Source organism: Engraulis encrasicolus, chromosome 23, assembly GCF_034702125.1.
Source record: "Engraulis encrasicolus isolate BLACKSEA-1 chromosome 23, IST_EnEncr_1.0, whole genome shotgun sequence".
Lineage (NCBI taxonomy): Eukaryota > Metazoa > Chordata > Actinopteri > Clupeiformes > Engraulidae > Engraulis > Engraulis encrasicolus.
In genome coordinates, this window is record NC_085879.1 from 30,404,094 (window position 1) to 30,426,822 (window position 22,729).

Here is a 22,729-nt window from a genome sequence, read left to right on the forward strand (position 1 = left end):
GATCATATCATCATTGAAAATCTCTGTGAAGTTATCATCGTTGTTAGTCAATGAAAAGCATTGTGCACTCACACACAGCTAACAACTTTTATTTACTGTGTTAAGCCCAAAACTAAGAGCTAGATTATTATTGAATTAGTCTGTGTATAGGAGTTGTGAGTAGATACAAAGTGTTTTTAGGGGCTAAACTAGACTATGAATCACTCTGTTCCTCTATTTCAGAGATGATGCTTTGCTTTATTATATATTTGTAATGGCTTTATTATGTTAAACATGTTTGTTTTGTTTGTTGTTTTTTTGCATTAGACCCAAGTCGACGGCCCTGCAGGCTGTATTTCTTGAGGACATTTGGAGAGGTTGTGGACAAGGCCTGGGTCCCGGGGAAAGCCACGTTACCCTTTGAGGGCGGACATCAGTTTGAGAAACTACCTGTTCTCAGAAGAAGAGGGAGGCAGAAGGAGAAAGATTACAAATACACGGTAATGCATAAAGGATGATCAAGGGTAGCCTGATTATCATCGATTTTTAAATCTATTTGAGACTTGGTCTGACCAAGAACATAGCAATTAACATTTCCCAAACTGCATCCTCGACCTGCCTCCCTTGATTTGCTAATGGTTGTATGCTTCCCTACAAAATGGGAGGAGTTCTCGATTTTTTTGGGAGCTCAGGAACGATATTGTATTGGTCTTGGCCTGACTAGAAGCAATGCTGAAGGGCACGGCCTGGCTAGATCGGGGGGGGGGGTATACGACGTACATGGTTAAGTGATAAACCAGGCTTAGTTAACCTACAGGAAGTGGTAAACTTGCTAACTGATATACCTGCAGGCATCATTTAGTTAAGGAAACGAAGACTCCAGGCCTTTCTACTAGACGTAGAAGGTTAACTTAACCTGGTTTATTGCTGAACCACCTTCTTATGCCTCTTTTCCAATGCTGGTTTTCTGGTAGGCCTACAGCTCGACACAGCGCAACTTGGATGCCACTTTTTGCTTTACGATCGAGCTGTGTCGTGCCTATTCGAAAAGCAAAAAGTGGTGTCTGAGTCGCACTGTGTCGAGCTGTAGGCCTACCAGAAAACTGGCAGTGGAAAAGAGCCTTTAGTATACTCCCCAGATCACCACACTTGTTAACATGCCGTGCTTTACACTTGTAAACATCCACATCCTTATCCCAACAGTGGATGCTAGGCCAAAGGGAAACCTTGTTTACAGTTATTGGGTGCATTGAGGTCAAACTGACTGTAATCATGCTTAAGCAAACATTTTCTACTGTTACCAACAGAAGGTGTCAATGACCATATGCAGTGACACAGTAACTCAAAACCTGTTTATATTTGTCTGCAACAGAGCGAATGCGCATTGTATGCTAACACTCTGTCCTTGTCCATTGTGTAGATACCCAAACGCCTGATGGATTCGTGGAAAGCCAGTGTGAAGGAAGCAGAGGCCCATCTTCCATCGGGCCCCAAGAACGGTCTGTCTATCTCCTCCTCTGTACCCTGGGAGAGGGATGTCACCAGTCCGGTCACCAGTCCGGTGGCTGATGAAAAGCTATCAGACTCAGCCTCTTGCTCGACCGTTTTCCCCATCTCCCCTCCACCACCACCACCTAACTCTCTTTTCTCCAACGGAGATGACCAGCCCCTGAAGAGCCCACCCTTGACAAGGGAAAGCCGAAAGAAACCCACCCCCATCAAAAAGAAGGTGTGCACTGTGTTCAACAAGACGGTTATCAACATCAAAGAAACGCCCAACAAATCGCTGTCAAGCTTCATGGAGGACAACAAGAAATCGGAGGTGTTTGATAATCCCTCGGTGTCGGCTGCCCTCAAGAAAGACACCAAAGACTGCTATTTTGATATCGATACGGTGCCCAGGATACTATGTCCGAAACGCACCGAGGGGGAGAAGCCTGTGGTGGAGACCATCCTGGGGAAGGAGGTGAAGCCTGTCGTGGTGCCCGCCGCTGTAGTGAAAAAGACCGGCAGGGACAAACGGGAGAGGAACTCCAAGAGCATATCGTCTGTCGTCGCAGACCTAGCCGTGAAGCAGCTGGCCAACAAGGAACGAGCGGAGAAGTTGGCGCTCCAAAACAAAAAAGCAGCCAGCAGCAGCATCAGCAGCAGCCCCTCGACAACAGAGAGCGCGATCAACCTGCATTCCCACCACTTGCCAGCCAGCAGTGGCCTGATGACGCGAGCTCTCAAGGCCTGTGAAGAGTCTGAGGAGAAGAAGTCCATCAAGCAGGAGGAGGAGGAGGAGGAGGACGGGAGCCTGTCGCCACACCGGGACCTGGCAGACATCTTGGAAAGGCGCTGGCAGTCCAAACTGGTGCCTGACGCCGAGAGCGACTCGGCCCGTTTGACCTTCTCTCCTCCTGACCACAGTCCTCCGACGTCTCCGTTCCGCAAGTACGGCGGAGGCAGCAAGCCGGACAAGAATCACGTCTGCAATGGCGCTCTGGTCAAAAAGGAGGACCTCACCAAAGCCTCTGCCGCTACTAAATCGTCGGCCGGTTCGGTCCAAGTCAAACAGGAGAACGTGATGTCGGACATATCTTCCACCTCCTTCTCGTCTCCTTGTTTGTCCCCTCTGGGGTCCCCACAGGACAGCAAGGACGCCTCCTTCCGGTCCCCAGGCAAGGAGGAGGGGGACTCAGGAGGCAAAGGCGAGTCGCAGAAGAACTACCACTTCAGCACCTTCCTCATGCTACTGAAGGACCTGCACGACACCCGGGAGAAAGAGGGGAACCCCCTGACCGTGCCAACCCCACCCTCGTCCACCCTGATCAAGGAGGAGCCGTCTCTTCTGCCCGGGTCCTCTGGGGAGGAGACGTCAGAGGCTGGCATCCCAGAGAAGGACACCCGCACCTCCACCCCCACCACCACCAATACCACCACACCAGGGACCAAAGCACAGAATGGCAGGACCTCCTCCTATGTCAGGCCAAGCAAGGCCAAGTCTAAGTCTGGCGCGAAAAAGGACGCGCAGAGAAATGAAGGAAAGAACACCAACGTTCCGGCATCCCAAACAGCACTCTTAAGCAAAACACTGAACTCCTCCTCACAACAGAAGCAGCAGCAGCACTCGTCGTCGTCAACGGCCGATTTGGACGCACTTGAAATGGGACTGCCTCCCGCGGAAGACCTCTCCAGCTCCTCCTACACTTTCACCAACAAATTTGCCCCCAAGAAGCGGTGGCAGACGTTTGAGTCGGGCACGGGCACGGGCACAGCAGACGGTGCCAGCTTGAAGGAAGGCGATCAAGCTCATTCGGCACAGCAGACGCCCGCGAAGTTGCCCTCGGACTTCAACGGACTCTTCAAAGACGGTCACCTTGGCAACCAAGAAACAGATGTGGGAGAAAAGAGAGAAGGATCAGGTAAGGGGTTTTTTTTGTAGACTATAATGGGAAGAATGTAATATTCAGTTTTGTGTCAGGCTAACTTAAAAATACTAAGTGAAGATAACACAAAATGTTTTATTTGGTATGTTGTTTTTTTAGAAAACAAGCGACTGCGAAAACCAAGCAAACGACTTCTGGAGTGGAATGAGGAGTATGAGCAGATTTTCTGCCCAAAGAAGAAGACAAAGAAACCCCCAGAGCCAATTAAAATGGTAACACGGCTCTCCTGTCCTTCCCTTTTAATACAAGTCACCAAAAAGGAAAAAGGATCTCGGAGTCTCAGAGTCATTGACCGTTTGAAGGGTCATAGGGGTAGAGTAGAATTTAACCAAACAGTGTTTTTGTTTTACATAACTGCTTGAGTAGGGGCAAACATTGACACAATTACAAGGAATAGAAGGTCACAATATGCATATAAAGCCTTTATTCAGCATGATAAATAATGAGCTAAGGTATTGTATGTGTATAGGATGTTCTCCTTTTCATGCCTTGCGAAAATATTGTAAATGTGAACTTGGCTCTGTGCAGATATGTTTACATCTGCAGAAGGATCAGGAAGCATGCTCAACACCTTGTAGTCTAGTGCTCTACAATGGGTGCTTAACTTGGTCAATGAAATAAACTCAAATCTCTAAAAATAAATGAATAAAGAAGCGCTCACCAGATTTCTTTTTGTTTTTTTAATCGCCTGTGAGACGATTAAAAAAAAACCCAAAAAGAAATCTAATGAGTTCTTCTTAGATCATTTCTTTTTGAGATTGATGTTTTCGTCTGCCTAATCTTCTGTATCTCTGCAGGGTGCTGGAGCCGGTGACTCAAGTGGAGGTTCACCAGTGGACGGCACACCCGTCAATAGATGGTCAATAGGAGACAAGCAGACCATTTCCCCAGACACAGAGCAGTCCAAGGCCTCTTCTGCATCTGAACGCTACCAGTCTCCCCCACCACCTCCTCTTCCTCAGCACCATGCTCATCTTCAGCCTGCTGCGCATCATCCTCATCCTCATCATCACCAGCCGTCGGAAGGAGCCGTCGTCTCTGGCGGGGAGTCCTCCGACTCTCCCCAGGAAGCTCCGTCACTGGGAACTGGAGCCGGGACACCTGGCAGCATAGACTCCTGTAAGTTATCTGTTTAGTGTGTGTGTGTGTGTGTTTGTGTTTGTGTGTGTGTGTGTGTGTGTGTGTGTGTGTGTGTGTGTGTGTGTGTGTGTGTGTGTGTGTGTTGGTGGTGGTGGTGGTGGTCTGTTTAAAATTCAAATGTACACACTATGAAAGTCTTGTTTTAACATTCCCAAGTGTGCTTAGGTGTATGACAGCAGTAATAAAAGGCTTGAAGTTTGTGTCCAAATGAAGGTACCAATTGCAGACAACTCTTGGGATTTTACTGATTTTATGTCTTGTTTGTTTTGTTCTGTTCTGGATGGTTTTTTGTAGCTTTCTCGGAACGAAAGAGACCACGGAAGCCCTCTCACAAAGTTCTAGAATGTGTCATTGAGGAGGAGTCCAACAGAAACCTGAAAAAGAAGGTAAGCACAATTTCCAAGCAGCCAAGATCAAAGAAAAGGACACCCCCCCCCCCCTGCACAGAGAAACGTTCTCTTGTGATGAATGCTGCTTTTACGACTCGTACCAAAGAAAGCAGCAAGACATTCAGTAATTTGAGTTACTCCCTTTTAAGTAAACGGTTTGGATGCTGATTCTCGATTTTTGGCTGTGACTTAACAGTGGTGGTACTAAAATCGGGTGGCTTCCTTCAGCTTGTAAACTAGGTCAGGTGTGCAGTAATAAGGGTTTTGTTTTTCTGTTTTCCAGAAGCCAATGAGGAAAGAACAACCAGCCGTCACCCTGCCAAGTCCCTCCCCCTCTCCAGGTAAGGACTGAGCTCTGTCAAAACACTAAGCTGTATATAAAAATATGTAGAGTTACTTTATTAATTCCAAAGTAAAATCAAGTAGATTTGTAGTTAAGTAAATTTGAGGCAAAAATGCCTTCAGTATTGAATTCCAAGGTGACAATTGATTAGTGAGTAGTCAATAGTTAATAATTTGTCAATAGTTACTAACCATTTGTAACCACTTAGTTACGAGGGATTTTAATGATTACATGATCTTCTGCCCATTTGACAGGCCAAGCAAAATTTGGAAAAGTTTACTAAAAAAGAAAATGTTTAGATCATTTTGAAAATCACAATCACTTGCAGGTCTCATCTAATGGAGTTCACCAATCTTGATATTATAAAACATGGGACTAATGAACTCTTGAAGAAGCCTAACCATATCCAACTTTATTGATTGACTGACTGACTCACTTGCATCCTTGCGTACTTCCGCAGTGTGTCCGCCATTGGACAGGGAGGCTAGCAATGACTCCGGGCCCGTAGGGTCCCCTGTCCTTCAGCACACCCCTCCAGCCCCACTCAGTGTTAAAGAGGGAGACGACGGAAGCCTGGACAGGACAAAAGAGGACGCTGAGGCCAGTGTGAATGGAGACGAGCTCCCCCACTCAGAGGTAAGGCAGAACTTACTGTTAGTCTTTTATTTTTGCAGATTTCGCATCAAAGGCTATCTGGCTCACTGACTAGACAAAAGACTAGACTACCCGCACCTTGTAACAACATTGCTATGACATTACTGAGTCTTGACGTAAGAGATTAAAGCCCACTTCCTACTTAACATATATGATGTGTGGAATGCGATTGGAACGTTCTAACCAATGATACACGATCGAGGGGATCGTCGTACGTTCTAGTCTTTTCATGTTTGATATGACACTGCATTGCATGCCCCAGTGTTTCCCACAGAAATTTTGGAAACTATGGGGGCAGCCGGGATTTTTTTTTGGGGGGGGGGGGGGGGGGGGTGTCTTTTCACGCAGGCCTTTTTGGGGGGGGGGGGCTGGGTGACGGGATGTATTCGCGCAGTGTAAATGCAAAATGGCAAAACAATGAGTACAGTATGACATTGGCGCATGGAGAAACTATAGGCCTAGGCCTACATTTCAGCCATTTATATTTTGAGAAATAAGGCTACATAATACACATGCAGAGGTCTATGTAATGAAAGGAGCAGAGATAAGAATTTAAGATTACTGTGAAATTGTTAACGCATAAACAAAAAGGGTCTAAGAGGGTAGGCTATGCCTTTTCCCCACACACACATAGGCGTACACATTCTACATGAGGGGTGCTGGTCACAGGGCCAGTTTTTCAAAATGCCTCCCATTAAAAGGGCTGAACAACATATTAAACATTTATCTATATTCACATTCATTACACATTAATTTCTATATGCAGAAATTAATTAATTTCTATATGTCTCCTCTGCCTTGTCAATGAAGGCCTGTCACCTAACTCATTACAGGCGGGCCGCCATAGTTTTCTCAATGTATGGGAAACACTGATGCCCTTTCCAATAATGATGGATCACATGTCTCTGATAGCGGTTTACCCCCTTGACATTGATAAACCAATGTTCTGTGGTAAACACTGAAGATCACTCAAGCTAACATGGACTGCGTATATATATGCCGTTGAGTATCCCCAAATATGAGGCATATCCCGGTTATGATCATATTCAGGAAAAGGTGTTTATATACGGTAAGCACAGAGCGTTATATCCCAGTCTACATTTTTGGCCGTAATAGAATTATCTTCAAATGCGTGTAGCCTGGATATCAGCAATACGGTGGTAAGGGAGAAGGTGTTTACATGCAACAGTATCCCGACTTCTTTCGGAATACTCCACCTAGCGTATCCCGATTTCTCAAAGCCCCGGATAAGGGCTTATCCAGGATACTGAAGTTGGGAAAAGGTGTTTATATGTTCAAACGCAAATTCGGGATACTTAATATCCCAATCATATTCGGGATACTGAACTGCATGTGACGCACTCATGGTTGTTGTAGGTGGGCACCCAAAATGTCTAGCTGTATATGTATCCAAGTCTGCTGCAAAGCAGTGATTGAGTGTGCGCTGTGGGTGTGCTGCATGGTAGGCCATGGTTGGACACTGTCACTGAGTTTATATTTAACTCGTATCAAGAGAGTGTTTTTATTATCCAGCACATGGTATTTATAGTACATGACGCATGGGGGAACCCTGTAAATAATATGTACTCTTTGTGTGGCTTTGCGTATGTTGTATGGCGTTTATTACTGTACTGACATCAATCTTATAGAATGATTTGAAGAGTATGACCTCAAATGACCTTCTGTTACACTGACCCATTTTTAAAGGGCCTTGTTCTTATCTGAGTTGAGGTTGCCCAGCCATTGCAAACCATTTCAGTTTTCAGTTTTGGTTCAGTGCTGTGAATGCATTTAGATTTTTTTAAGTGCACATAAACAGCCTAGTATTTTTTGATTAGCTTTAGTTTGATATATTTCTTTGCAGCTTTTGACAGCTGAACATCACATGAACTATTTTTAAACCTGTAAAGCGCTCCATGGGGATCTTTAACTTGGTTGTTGTACAACAAGAACACTGGCATTCAGGTACCGATGAGATACTGAGAACTTTGTAGTTGTATAGATTATTATGGCAACAGTATACTCATACTGCCACTTTAAGTAATTTCTGGAGAAAAAAACTAAATGAATGGGATCATATGATGAGCATCCACCATGTCCAAATGTGATGTTTTTGAGCACTGATTGGTAAAATGGTTGAGGCTGAACTGTGTTGTTTTCCATTATATACCAATACAAATATTTCAGAAATGAGCTGAAGGGTGGAAACTCTGGATGTCAGGGAATTGAAGGCTCTTTCAGACTGGGGAAGTTTGGGGAATTTCTTCATATTATTGCCAAAGTGAGGGAGTATTAGGAATATTGGTGCAGGTCAGGGGTGGAAGTTAAGTTTTTTTCCCCACCAGTCACTGTGGCCGGTAGATTTTAAAATTTACCAGTCAACTCATAATAATAATAATAATAATAATAATAATAATAATAATTAATAATTGTGTGGGGGCCTTCCCCCAGAAAATTGTGTATTGTTAGAAGCGATTTCCTGCATTCTAATCAAATTTAGAGTGAAGAATGGCAAATCCCATCAGACAAAAAAAAAAATTCCCTCCCTGTGCGTTCAGGCTATTTATAGCTTGATTTGAGGTGAAAGTTTTCACCGGTCAAAGTGACTGGTGGGTTGACCAATTTAACAGTCACCACTGAAATGTACCCGTATTTGGCAGGTGGACAGGTGTAAAGTTCCAACCCTGGTGCAGGTGCAAAAGCTGACATATCTAATGAGTCCTTTTTTCACTTTTCCTCCCAAAGCTGCTAGTAACTGTTTGGCAAAACCAGTATACATTTGATTAACAAAAATGATGTGCTACAAACAGTTCACCGGATTTTGATAAAAGAATTGTGTTAGGAGATAGGATCAAGGGAGATAATTGCCATCGGATTTGTCTTTATTTTGAAGGTGCTGCATATTCCAATTTTATGTCTGCCATGGAGCACGAACCCTGCTTATCAGAGAGATCCTTATGTTGTCTCCTTAAGGGCATTAGGGTTTAGCAGAATTGCAAGTATTTGCATTATCTGAGGTAATATTAAGGCCACAGGGTCAGGCCACTTCCCTTGTCAACAAGATATTCACAGCCATGAATGGTTTTTAGTGCCAGTACTACAATGGTGAGGGCACAAGCTCGCAATACCTTGGATAAGGAGGGGCACCCCTGACTATTTTAAGAAGCTCTTAAAGATGCATTCCAGTCACAGTCACACTGCAACGCTTACTATGGAATTCTTTTCTGCCTGTGCCACTGCCCCCCTGAGCCCTCATAAAAGATGGACGTCAAAGTAAACTGTTAAACAACGCACATGCCAACCCAGAGTTCATGATATTTAACACATTTTACCCTGATGACTCGTATATGTTGTTTAACCTTTGGTGTCTGGAGACACATATACGCTGCATTCAGACTCTTAGGGTTTTAGCTTTTTTAATAAACATGTGGGTATGTTACCGCTGAATGAACACATTCTAATGCAAGAGGGGGGTCTTAGGGTTTAAATGCAACTTATTTGATGTTTTTATGTGCGTCAGAGGCTAAAATATTTAGGTTTTTATAGGCTGCATTGCCGCAATAATCGGGTTATTGGAATAAACAGGTTATTGGAGTAAACAGTTTATTGCTGTTTACATGCAGTCTGTCGGTTACCTGTGTTCCACTCAAGTGTGTGACGCGAAACTAGAATTTAAGGCTTGTGATTGGCTACTTATCATTCTAGAATGTCAGTAACCTGCTAATAACCTGATTATGCTGGATATATGTCTTGAGAAATCAGTTCATTAGCCTAAAACCTACCTGTGCAAATCATATTTCTCATAAACCGATACCTGTAATAAATCCATTATTATAAACAGTTTATTCAGTTTGCGTGAGTTCTTGAATAAAACGGTTACTCCAAAAACCTGATCATAAACGGTTTATTATTATATGGTTGTGACGTCATCTGTCGAATGCTCCATTCATTTCAACGGGGCTCCCCAACGTTCGGACGTCTGTTATTTTTCGATAACGGACGGGTTGGTCTATAACAGACCGCTGTCAATGGCAACAAGACTTTTCACTGCTAAAGCGACTTTTCAACAAGACTCTAATCAGCTGCTGTGATAGACAGCACCCGTTGTCCTGGCTACCGCTGTCAATGGCAACAAGACGTTCACTGCTAAAGCCACTGGCTTGTATACAAGTCAGTGGCTAAAGCGAATGTTTCATATCACTCCGCAGGGGGTCCGGTCTTTTGTCACTCTAATCAGCTGCTGTGATAGACAACACCTGTTGTCCTGGCTAGCCTACCTAGCTGTTGCCTAGCGGTGTTCCACAACGGCAATGTTTTGTTTTGCGCAGCAACAATCTTTACATTAAATATGTCTAAAGAAATGTCCCCGCATGTGTGAATCATTTAAGTATATCCATATAATAAGCGGGTTAACTTTCGGCGAGTCGGTCGCTTTGTGGAATAGCAGCACTTCAGAGAGAACAAGACCCCTCCGCTCCGCGTCGGGGTCTAAAGATTCTCTCTGTCGTGCTGCTATTCCACGGTAGCGACCTTCTCGCCGAACGTTAACCCTTACTTGATGTGCCTATAAACGGGCTCATTCACTTAACACTCTCCTCCCCATATCTTCCTGTCTACTCTGCAGTCGATGATCTCCTGTCACGATGGAAGCCTCAACAACTCGTTTGACCTGCTTCCTGGCGACATGTCGCTGGCCATCAAGAGGCCGTCCTTCGAGAGAGGCGGCGGAGGAGCCGCGCTCAAGGAGAATGTGTGTCAGGTGAGCACCAGCTTTGTGTATATACATGGGTTCTCCGTGTTTATCAACACGATGTTATGAGGAGGTCAAGACACTGGCAGCCAATCACGTGAGCTAATTTTTTGTCCGACAGCGGTTTCCAACAATCAGAGGTTGAGTTGTGCGCAGCTAGGTTCGCGCAGTCATGTTATAAACAAAATTTAGAACCCATGTATAGACCCCTTTACTGTTTACACAGATGTGACGTAATCGGGCTGTGCAATGCATTGTTGGAGCAGAATCAAACATGTACCGCTGATTTGTAAAAAAAATAATAAAAATAAGATAGCCAGGTGTTTTCGAGATCAGAAAATAGATGGTCACTCTAACTTCAGATATGAAGTGGGCGCCACAAACATGGGCATTCCTGATGGTGTCCTCAGTCCAGTCGGTACGCTCAATTGCTTATAACCACAAACATCTCCTACGCTTCTGGAATAGCCTATTTCCTCTCAGAATAGCGTAACACATGTACTTTCAGGATCTCTATTTTTTACAACTGTACACACTTCAGGACGGTATGTCTCCTCTCTTCAGGGTCTGCGGTGTCTGTTTGGGCCAACAATGCGTGCACAGTCAGTGACAACGTAACTTCAAAAGGGGTCGATTGTTCTAGCTCAGTGAGTCTCAGACTGTGGGCCTTGAAAGTAGTCCATGTGGGCCATGAAACGAAAACTCAAAAATAATAGTCTGTGCATGTTGTTGTTGACTATTTATTTTGAGTTTTATTGGTTATTGGGTCAGAGGTGGGCCCCAAACATTTGTGAACATTTCAAGTTGCCCCCAAGATGGAATAGGTTGGGAACCCCTGTTCTAGCTCATTCTTAAGCAAATGAAAATGAAAATACTGTATATTTTTGAGCATCAATAATATAATTCAAACAATGTTTAAAATGACTTCAAGTTTTAGTGGTATGTCAACTTGTAGCAAAGTGCAAGGCACCTTTGAATTTGCTTTGCTCCCTTCCTTGGGCTATTGTAAGTAAATACAGCAAGACATTTTGTAACAGCATAGTAACTCTGTAGTCTGAAGTTAAAAGAAGAAATACTGCTTACAGTCAGAGTTGCATGGAGTAGAGTAGATCTGAGTTGAACTCTTTGGATAATATGGCACTGGTTGAATGAGAGGTTCATTTCCGATCAGTTGGTTGATGAGGGACAAAAACTGTCTAACTGCTTAAAAAAAAAAAGAAAAAAAAAAAAAGAATGATGAACATAGAGGAGCCTGCCCAGTCGTGTAGGTGCTCTGATGCTGGATTTCCGTTTTGTCAGGTGTCTGAGAACACATGAGAGCTGCTCAAAGAAGAGGCCCAGTTGCTTGCAATGACACTTGCTTGAAGTGAAGTCCTAGCATAATATGCCATTGAATGAATGATAAGCTTCACAGAGGAGTGGAGACGGTTGCATTTCCAATCTCTAGGTTAATGAAGGACAAAATTAAAAAAAAAAAAATCAAAGCAACCATAAGAAGAATGAGTATAAAGGTAATGATACAGAGGGCAGCTTTTTGAACAATGTTGCCTGGCAACATGATTGGCTATTCATTTTCTGATGGAAGGGTTGAAAAACGTTGTCTACGGCTAATCCAAGATCTCTTGATAGAAATGTTATGTGATGAACAATCTTACAAATGAACTCATCCTACAAAGTTGTTGCCCGGGCACGTTGCTCAAACCGTTGACCTGTGTGTCATCACCTTTAGAGCGTGCTTAGTTGTACTATGGTGGTGGTGTGTTTCCTGATTAGCTAGGCCATGCCCTCCTAGTGACGCAACGCCTTTGGCGTTGCTTCTTGTCAGGCCAAGAGCACTGTAAATATCGTTTCTGATCTCCAGAAAAAATCGGGAACTCCACCCACTTTGTCGGAAACCAGTTAACCAGTAGCAAACCTAGGGAGCCAGGTCAACCATGCCGTGTGAGAAACGTTAATGGTTATGCTCTTGGTCAGACCGAGTCTCAAAGAGATTTGAAAGTCGATGATAATCAGGCTATGCTCTTGGTCAGACCAAGTCTCGAAGAGATTTGAAAGTCGATGATAATCAGGCTATTTCCTGTTGCCAGGTGTGTGAGAAGACGGGGGAGCTGCTCCTGTGCGAGGGCCAGTGTTGCGGTGCCTTTCATCTGCAGTGCATCGGCCTCACCACAACCCCCAGAGGACGCTTCGTCTGCAAGGAGTGCACCACAGGTACTACTGAGTGTACACCATGTCCACCTCCATCTCTACTACTCTATTGCTGGATCTCAAATGGCGCACTTGTGCACTTCGGGCACTAAGAGTGCGTTGCAATATGCGACCTTGCCTCCTCCACTTGCCGCCTTCACTTGCTTCTCTCCTCGTACCAGGAAGTAATATGTCATGATGACATCACTGACAACAGCATTATATTTCAATATCTTGCAAAAGCTCAACTGTAGAGTCTTTTTCTCATTTGCAATTGGGATGGTGAATGAAAAACTGTCCCTCAAAAGTTGTTGTGGCTAGGCTGACAGCTGGGAAACTTTATCGTTTTCTCCACGGAGGAGGGGCCAGGAGGCGGGACGAGGAGACAAGCGCAAGTGGAGGAGGCAAGGTCGCATATTGCAACGCACTCTTAGTTTCAGTGTGTAACTAATATGCCATACGCACTGAAACATGAACACTGAAGTGCACAAGTGCACCATTTCAGATCCAGCATATGTCTGTAATGGCTACGTTTACATGAGACATTTCATTCAGAATGAGCTCCCTTTTAATTCTGAATAAAGCTGAATTCTGCTTTCAGAACGTCATGGAAACACTTCATAATTCGGAATGAAATGAAAGATCAGAGTAAACTCGACGGAACTATTTAATTCTGAATTATTCTTCGGAATTAAGAACGTCATGTACGTAAATGTAGCCTATGTCTGCCTGAAAGAACCGCGCACAGACATGAACTTAACGTTTTGAGCCTGCACCTGACAGAGATTGGACGTGCGTGAGATTGGACTTGGATGTACAGTATGTCTGTCTGCCTGACCCATCATTCATTTGCTTTTCTCTCTCTGCCTTTTCTGTCAGCCATCAATGTAGTGTTTACTATTACATATATTAATATCCTTGTAATTCTGGACTTTTCTGAGATTGTAATTTTTTATCATAAGTGTTTTAAATGATGTGCCACCAATTGAGTTTTTTTTCTAAGCCATCTTGTTTTCCCTGTCAAATTGACCGTGAGATGTTTCATTTGAGCCCGCGCTGAAATAAATGTTTCCAAATTGTCCTCCTCTACCTTCTCCTCCTCCTCCTCCTTTTCCTCCTCAGGTGTGCACACCTGTTTTGTGTGCAAGGTGGCGGGGCGGGATGTGAAGCACTGCATGATCCATGAGATGTTCCATTTTGGCTTGCGCTAAATTAAAATAACCTCTCTCTTCAAATCCTCCTCCTCTTCCTCCTCCTCAGGTGTGCATACGTGTTTCGTGTGCAAGGTGGCGGGGCGGGACGTGAAGCGCTGCATGATCCCGGTGTGCGGCAAGTTCTACCACATGGAGTGCATCCTGAAGCACAGCCCCACGGCGGCGCAGAGCCGCGGCTTCAGGTGCTCCCTGCACGCCTGCCTGGCCTGCTACATCACCAACCCAAACAACCCCAGCATCTCCAAAGGTGGGTTAGTAGGGAACTCATGGCAAGAACTGTAAAATCACTCCTATCTTAACTAATTTTAGCCTAAGCCCTCTGCATATTAAAACCTAAATATCTCAGCCTCTGAAGCACATAAAAACATGAAATAAGTCGTATTTAAAAGATAGGACCCTCATTTTGCATTAGAATGTGTTCATTCAGCTTTGAAATAGCCACATTTTTTAGGGAACCTATGGCAAGAACTGACAGGACAATGTTTAGAATTGTACAAATACTCCTATCTGGAATTATGAAAATTTTACTATTATTACCATCATACTTTTATTATATACTATTTATAATTACACTATACAATATTGTGAATTCCAACAACCCCAGCATCTCCAAAGGTGGGCGTGGAAGATTGACTTGTCTGATGCTTTATCTTGCTTCAAAATTACATTTAGTAGTAAATGCTGTAGGTACAGGGGTTAGACAAAATAATGGATTTTAGTGTGATAATTTTCTTGGGTCATCTGGACCAGCCTGTTGGCCAATCTTCATTCATTGCACATTGCACCAGTACGGTGAAGTGTGCAGGTTCAATTAGCAGGGTAAGAGCACCGTTTTCCTCAAAAATGTGCAATGCACACAACATTATGGGTGACGTATCAAAAGTCAGAAATTCCTGGTGGGCGTGTAACTGTTGCATCTTTGGGACGGTGATGGCCTAATGTTCAGGGAGTTTCTCTCTGGATTGAAAGGTTAGGTTTAAATCCTATACCACCAGAAGGACTAATGTTGGTATTCCCCATCCTCATCCATGGCTGAAGAGCCCTTGAGCGAGGCACCTAATACCTCATTATAACCAATACTCTGTACCTAAATAGCAAGAAGGTGAGGATGTCCTGGCAGGGACTACAGATGTAAAATAAGTCTGATACAATGAATGTAAAGGTAACATTTATATTTTATTTGTACATGGTCCCTAATAAACTTGAATTGAATAGAATTGGGGATAAAAGCACAAGTGTGTATGTAAAAAATATATATATTTGAATGTAATCAAGCATACGTGTGATGTAAAAAATACATTTTGTTGCATATCTGGTATTGTCTAGTTTGAGACAATTCCCTATCTAGGAATTAAAGCAAGTTAACCTCTCTGTCTCTTTCTCTCTCCTGCTCTTCCTCCTCCTCCTGCCCCCTAAAGGTCGCCTGACGCGCTGTGTGCGCTGCCCCGTGGCGTACCACGCCAACGATTTTTGCATGGCGGCGGGCAGCGTGCCCCTGGCCAACAACAGCTTCCTGTGCCCAAACCACTTTGTGGCGCGCAAGGGCTGCCGCAACCACGAGCACATCAACGTCAGCTGGTGCTTTGTCTGCTCAGAGGGTCAGTACTGTACTTTTTTTTGCCTTTATTATTATTTTTATGATGAGATAGTGAGAGAGACATACAGGAAGTGAGTGGGGAGAGAGAGATGAGTAGGGAGAGATGGATGGAAAGGTATCGGCACAGGAACCGGGTCAGAATCAAACCCGGGTCGCTGTTGTAGCAGGTTAGTGCCCTACCGTTAGAGCAGGGGTGGGGAACCTTTTTCATTCGAGGGGCCACTTCAAATTCATCCGAGGGCCATAAAAGTCCTCCGAGGGCCATACTATGAACACAAACCAGGATTTCCCCCTGCACTTTAGGCCTATGCCCCACAGCTGATGGTACAAACTCATCTAATGTACTTTAAAGTATTTTGGGGGGCTTTTCAAGCCTTTACTTTATAGTTTTATATGACAGGACAGTGAAGGTGGTGACTTGAAGCAAGAAGGATCGAACCTGGGTCGGCCGCATAGTACATGAGTGCATTACCGTTAGCAACCATGGTAGGGCCATCTTGTACTTTAATTTGAGATTTAACGCTGCCTTTGTTTGCGTGTGGGCGTGCGCCCATGTGTGTGTGTGCGGGTGTGCGTGTCCGTATGTGTGCAGGTGGGAGTCTGCTGTGCTGTGAGTCATGCCCTGCTGCCTTCCACCGCGAGTGTCTGAACATCGACATGCCCAAGGGCAGCTGGTTCTGCAACGACTGCCGGGCCGGCAAGAAGCCCCACCTCAAGGACATCCTCTGGGTCAAGGTCGGGCGCTACAGGTGAGCGAAGAGAGGTCTCTAGAACACAAGAGCCAGATATCAGTTGGTTATTATGCGTTTTATGTGTATTCGGGTCAAAAATCTGAATCTATGAATCAGCATATCTGGTGTGGAGAGGGCAGTATTCTCAAGCGACATGTACAAATCAGTTTGACGTGAAATGAATCGGTAGCTACCTACCTAGCTACTTACCCAGCTAGATAAGTAACTGTTTATTTAATGTAGCTAGTTGGCTACCTGAAAAAAATTACCTCAGTTTCTCAACGTATACACCAACCTCGTGTTGATCATTTCATCAATCGTACCTTTTCTCAGGTGGTGGCCTGCGGAGGTCAGCCAACCTCGGAATGTTCCGGAGAAAATCCTGCGCATGAGGCACGACGTGGGCGAGTTTCCCGTGCACTTCTTTGGCTCCAAGGACTACGTGTGGACGTACCAGGCCCGCGTCTTCCCGTACATGGAGGGCGACGCCAACAACAAGGAGAAGATGGGGAAGGGGGCGGATGCCATCTACAAAAAAGGTAAAGCATCCAGATAATCACACGATACAATCAGGCTTGCGTTTCCCAAAAACTCTTAAGTAGTACTTAATAGTGGTGTCAACAATGATCGATTCGGCGATGCAATCCAATGCGGGGCATGGACGATCCAGAATCGATCCGGCAAGTTCCAGAATCGATCTGGCAATTTTTTAAAGTTTCAATTACTTCCATGGATATTTCGGGAGCAAATGAATGTTAAATTAAATAAAAGCACTTCAAAACATTGCAAGACTGATACAGACTGATACAGAAAACAGCCAATAAATTGTTGCTCAGTATCTGACTACTTGTATTGCCTCATCACGACTGATTAAACATTTGCTTTCAGTAGAAATGTTATGCATTGCACTATTGCATGCATTGTAGAATTGAATTGGATCGCATAGAATCGAATCGAAACCTCCCGAATCGTGATCGAATCGGATCGTGAGGGCAGTGCCGATCCACACCACTAGTACTTGAGCCTAAGTAGTACTTAAAGGGGTATGCCACTATTCTTTTAACAATGCTACAGGGATCCATTGACTTTCACTAGCTTAGCGACATATTCCCTCTTTTAACTTGTCTTAAAGCAAGACAACGCTTAACATGAAAAATAAGACACTTTACCACCTTTATAAACCCCAGCCAACGATTTTAACTGTAATAAGCCCCAAAATAGTGGCATACCCCTTTAAGTACGAGGTCCCTTCTAGGCAATATACCAGAAGTAGGTCTCACATCATCACTCTAAGTTCATAAATGCATTATTTTACCTCGCACATGCACTTTGCGCAAACATTTTATTTGCATGTACCAGAACAAAGCATTGTATGTAGGCCAATACAATTGTTTTATGTATACACTTTTGGTGATGTGATATATTGCCTAGACGGCACCACATACTTAAGTACCACTTAGGCTTAAAGGACCACTTCAGTCAATTTCAATATGCTGCTGTATTGCTCACACTAACCTTGACTTGTCAGTACCCGGTGATGCCACATTTTTCGGCTCAGCCCTTTCCGAGATATGAGCTATTCTAATGGGGGGGCAGCGTTGGTTTACATTTTTACAAAAATTAGCATAGGCCTACTCCAAATATTTCCCAAAAGGTACCGCTGTTTGCTAGTGGTCAGCTGATGTTGTATACCTTTTGGATGTTTTTGGGAATAAATAAAAATGTTTTTTTGAAATGTAAACAAAGCGCTGCCCCCATTACAATGACCAGGATCTTGGAAAAGACTGAAGAAGAAAAAAAAAAACCTCTGGTACTGACAAGTCCAGGGTAGTGTGAGCATTACCAATAGCAGCCAGAACCAACAGGATGAAGGATAGTTTCTTCCCCAAAGCTGTCACAATACTGAACGCACACTTGCAGGAATGTACTTATTCATCAAGGACTGTGCGCCTCGAAGGGAGGCTTAAAATCATATTATACTTGGTATAATGACAATAAAAGGCTTTGTATTTGTACTTTTGTACAAATGTACTATTTGTACTTTAAAAACAGTTTAAATGATTTTTGATGATTTTAATGTTTGCATAATACTGTATTTAATAAAAATTCAGTTCATTTTAGTGGTTTGACTTGTTAAGCGATGAACCAGCGATTCATTGTCCTGGGTTCAAAAACATGTCTACATACAGTACATCTCAGCATTGCCAATACCCATTTTGGTTTGTGTACTAGGAACCTTATTCTAGTTTTTTTTTGTGTTTTCGTGGTTCCACTACAGCTTTGGAGGAGGCGGCTGAGAGGTTCCGTGAGCTTCAGGCAGAGAAGGAGATGAGGCAGCTGCAGGAGGATCGCAGGAACGACAAGAAGCCTCCGCCATACAGGCATATCAAGGTACTGACACCCCCTAGCCTCAAACACACTAGCCTCCGCCATACAGGCACATTAAGGTACTGACACCCCCTTAGCCTCAAACACACCTAGCCTCCGCCATACAGGCACATCAAGGTACTGACACCCCCTTACGCTTGGAGTTCAACCCTCCGCCATACAGGCACATCAAGGTACTGACACCCTTCACACTCAAACACACCATTCCTGGCCGTACCATGGCGCTAACGGTAGATCACTCGTCTGCTACGCGCAGCTGACCTGGGTTCAATTCCGGCCCGGGTCCTTTGCCGACCCTTTCCTGTCTCTCTCTCCCCAATCACTTCCTATCCAACTCTTCACTGCACTATTGTAATAAAGGTCAAAAATGCCCCCATTTTTTTAATATATATAAAAAAACCACACCACCTGAATTTCCCCTCGGGGATCAATAAAGTTACTCTACTCTACTCTATCCCTTGGAGTTCAAGCCTCCTCCTTACAGGCACATTAAGGTACTGCCCTGGGCCAGCGATAGGGATACCGGTAGGTAGACAAGGCGGTCGCCTAGGGCCACCAAATGTCTTGGGGGAGCCATAGTAGCGCCTGAAAATCCACAGAATTAAAATGTCAAGGAAAATAATACCTTAAATTTTACAGTGACACTATTCACGAGCACTCAGTACACAGTATGTACTAGATAGGCTATGCTCGACCAGATGTAGGAAAGGAGGCGCTCGAGTAGGGCAACGAATTGACTAGAACCAGCCCTGGTACTGCCCCTGACACTCAAACGCATTTTTTTGGATTTTGCTGTAGCTTCGTTATTGATTGGATGCAATTTGCACTGTTCTGAGTTATTTGTTTTGAACTAGGCCAAAGTCTTATGGTGCATAGAGGAAACATTTTGTTCCTCTGCAAAGTATTACCGGGTTCATCAAGGCACTGTCCCTACCACTCAAACACTCAAGCCGTTAGAGTTAAAAATGTATGAAACATTTTTGGTTTTGGCCAATGGACAAGGAATAAGTAACAACGCTTAGCAAATCAGTGAGCTCGCCCACAATCTCAAGTCATTGTCACCCACACTCCCAGAGGCATCATGTTGTTGCACTGCAAGGAATTACTGCAAATGGTTACACCAAGGTGCTTCCCCTGACACTCAAACGCACCATTCCTCAAGAGTTCAACACGCAATTAACTTGGCAACAGGCTTGCACAACGGTGCATGTTGCAGCCGATCAATAAAACAGAAGTAGCAAAGCGTTTCAGCGGTTGAGCTTTCCTGCAGTCTAGAGACATTGTGCTGTTACACTGTGAAGGATTCATCAAAGGTGCAGTACATCAAGCTACTGCCCCTGACAATCAAACAAACACACTATCCGTTTGTGGAGTATGGCATGCTCTTATCCAGATAGTTTGTTGGCTTCTTGGGTTTGGGTGCTCTTTAGTCCAAGGTATAGTACTTCCAGGATCAAAAAATGAGAATAAATTCTCTGACTAAGGCACTCCAAATTAAAATGTCTTTATTGATATGACAGGTCCTACATGGACATTTTAATTTGGAGTGCCTTAGTCAGAGAATTTATTCTCATTTTTTGATCCTGGAAACACACTATCCCTTAGAGCAGTGGTTTTCAAAGTGGGGGCCGGGGGACCCTTAGGGGGCCGCAAGGGGGTGCTAGGGGGGCCGCGGAAGGTTGGCAGGAAAAACGTAGCAACATAAAGTGAAGAATTAATAAATTGAATACCTTACGTAGCCAAAATAAACCAAAAATAGTCTTTAAATCCCAGTGGAATCATTTTCAGCTTAACAATTTGTATGTGTACTGTATTATGCTTTCTTTTGTACTTGAATGGTTTTATTAATGCACGACTTTCATCAAGTTGTGAAACTGAATGCGCAGAAAAAAAATGTTTGGCAAAAGCTTAGCACAGTGTCATAGTCTGTACCGTAGAGGTGGCATGTTGTTGAAGCAGAAAAAAATGCTCGGGACTAATGAAAGAAATGACTGTCCTAATGAAAGAGCCGCATCGTTCAAGGTGCCAAGTCATTTAAGGCCTCAACTGTCGTGGTTTCATTCTGAGTGCCTTCAGCATTACAAGTGACAGACAGACAGACCTGAATTAGTGCATGAATGGATTCAGCTTGTTGTGCAATAAATATTCGATTAATAGGAAGCAAGGAAGTATGTGTGAAGCTGTGAACATTTTTCACTACCAGTTGTACTTAACTGCAATTATAATCTCAAACAACCAGAGGAAATGGAGATGGCAACCTACCTGCCCCCCTGCCCAATGCTAGATCAAGTCAAGTCAAGTCGGCTTATTGTCAATTTCTTTACATGCACTGGTCATACAAAGAATTTGAAATTACGTTTCTTACTTTTCCATGCAGACATAGACATAGAATTTAGGTGTGGACATAGACAATTAGACATAGACAATTAGACATAGACAGTAAGCATACATTACACCTAGAGTACCTATACCAGGCGTCACCAACGTGGTGCCCGCAGTCGCCAGGTAGCCTAAGAATATTAGTAAACAGTGACGGCCACAAGATTTTAGTCACAGATAATATTTTTCTTTATTTAAATATGAGATTATTTCTTCATAACCTATGAGAAAATTATCATTCAATCATAGTGTGATTTGGGAATGATGTCAAGACATCAGTAGTGCATTTTGAACAAACAAGTAGCCCTTGGGTACCCCTCAGTAGCCCTCGGGTAGCCCTTGGTAGCCCTCAGGTAGCCCTCAGACCCAGAAAGGTTGGGGACCCCTGACTATACAATACCCATACCCATAAAGTGCAAGACTGGGCAACAGCAGACATGCATAGAACGTATATTAAAAGAAGTAGTGTTGTGCATTTCCAGTTCTGTCCTATTTTGACGATTCTGACATAGTGATAGTAACTTTGTGAAATAGTAATATAATATATATATGTGTGTGTGTGTGTGTGTGTGTGTGTGTGTGTGTTTGTTTTGAGTTAGTGCAAGTAGAATGTGCAATCAGATAGATGCATGTGATCTGTGTTTGCCGTCAGCTGCAAAAAACACTGCGACCAGGCAGGCAGGCAGGCAGGCACACACACACACACACACACACACACACACACACACACACACACACACACACACACACACACACACACACACACACACACACACACACACACACACACACACAGGGTCATTGCAACACCTGGCTCAACCCCCTCCAGGAAGAAAGATAACAATCCCATTCAAATTATTATCCCCGTTGGAGACGCCGCATGCACACTACACAATCACAATGCATTCTGGTTGGAAAGCAAATCTGGTGACACGCAGTGTTGCCAGATTGGGCGGTTTCCCGCCTAATTGGGCTGCTTAGGATGGCCGTCTGTGGGTAAAAATGGCATTTTGCAGGAAAACCTGCCCAATTTTTGCCATAGAAATCAATAGAATTGGGCGGGGGTTTTTAGCATTTTTTGGGCTGGAAATTATCTGCCTCATCTGGCAACCCTGGTGACACATTCTCCATCACTCTTCCCCCGCCCCTCCAGGTCAACCGTCCCATCGGCAAGGTGCAGATCTTCACGGCGGACCTGTCGGAGATCCCGCGCTGCAACTGCAAGGCCACGGACGAGAACCCGTGCGGCATAGACTCGGAGTGCATCAACCGCATGCTGATGTACGAGTGCCACCCGCAGGTGTGCGCGGCGGGCGAGCGCTGCCTCAACCAGAGCTTCACCAAGCGCCAGTACTGCGAGGTGGAGATCTTCCGCACGCTGTCGCGCGGCTGGGGCCTGCGCTGCATCAACGACATCAAGAAGGTACCATATGTTTGTGTTGTATACTGCCCTACAATTTCAGACCGCAGTATCTCTCCTTACTGGTAAACTGAGAAGAAAGGCTTTAAAGTTTCCTTTCTGGCTATGCATCTGTAGTGGAGGTAAA

General features: G+C 44.3%; 2 protein-coding genes across 4 annotated transcripts in view; one reads left to right on the plus strand and one right to left on the minus strand.

Annotated features, from left to right (window-relative positions):
• LOC134440116 (uncharacterized) overlaps window positions 1–22,729 on the minus strand; it is a 209,537-nt gene that overhangs the window by 77,790 nt on the left and 109,018 nt on the right. The gene's annotated exons all lie outside the window — the stretch shown is intronic.
• Window positions 1–22,729, plus strand: part of nsd1a (nuclear receptor binding SET domain protein 1a) — a 41,667-nt gene that overhangs the window by 4,179 nt on the left and 14,759 nt on the right. For all 3 annotated transcript variants that reach the window (XM_063190054.1, XM_063190053.1, XM_063190052.1), the window contains exons 4-18: window positions 307–479; window positions 1,400–3,386; window positions 3,510–3,622; window positions 4,208–4,529; window positions 4,845–4,936; window positions 5,223–5,280; window positions 5,743–5,918; window positions 10,561–10,695; window positions 12,774–12,897; window positions 14,134–14,334; window positions 15,506–15,685; window positions 16,277–16,433; window positions 16,749–16,954; window positions 18,694–18,806; window positions 22,336–22,605. In XM_063190054.1, coding sequence (XP_063046124.1) covers window positions 307–479; window positions 1,400–3,386; window positions 3,510–3,622; window positions 4,208–4,529; window positions 4,845–4,936; window positions 5,223–5,280; window positions 5,743–5,918; window positions 10,561–10,695; window positions 12,774–12,897; window positions 14,134–14,334; window positions 15,506–15,685; window positions 16,277–16,433; window positions 16,749–16,954; window positions 18,694–18,806; window positions 22,336–22,605 — 4,307 coding nt within the window. The remainder of the gene's footprint in view (window positions 1–306; window positions 480–1,399; window positions 3,387–3,509; window positions 3,623–4,207; window positions 4,530–4,844; window positions 4,937–5,222; window positions 5,281–5,742; window positions 5,919–10,560; window positions 10,696–12,773; window positions 12,898–14,133; window positions 14,335–15,505; window positions 15,686–16,276; window positions 16,434–16,748; window positions 16,955–18,693; window positions 18,807–22,335; window positions 22,606–22,729) is intronic.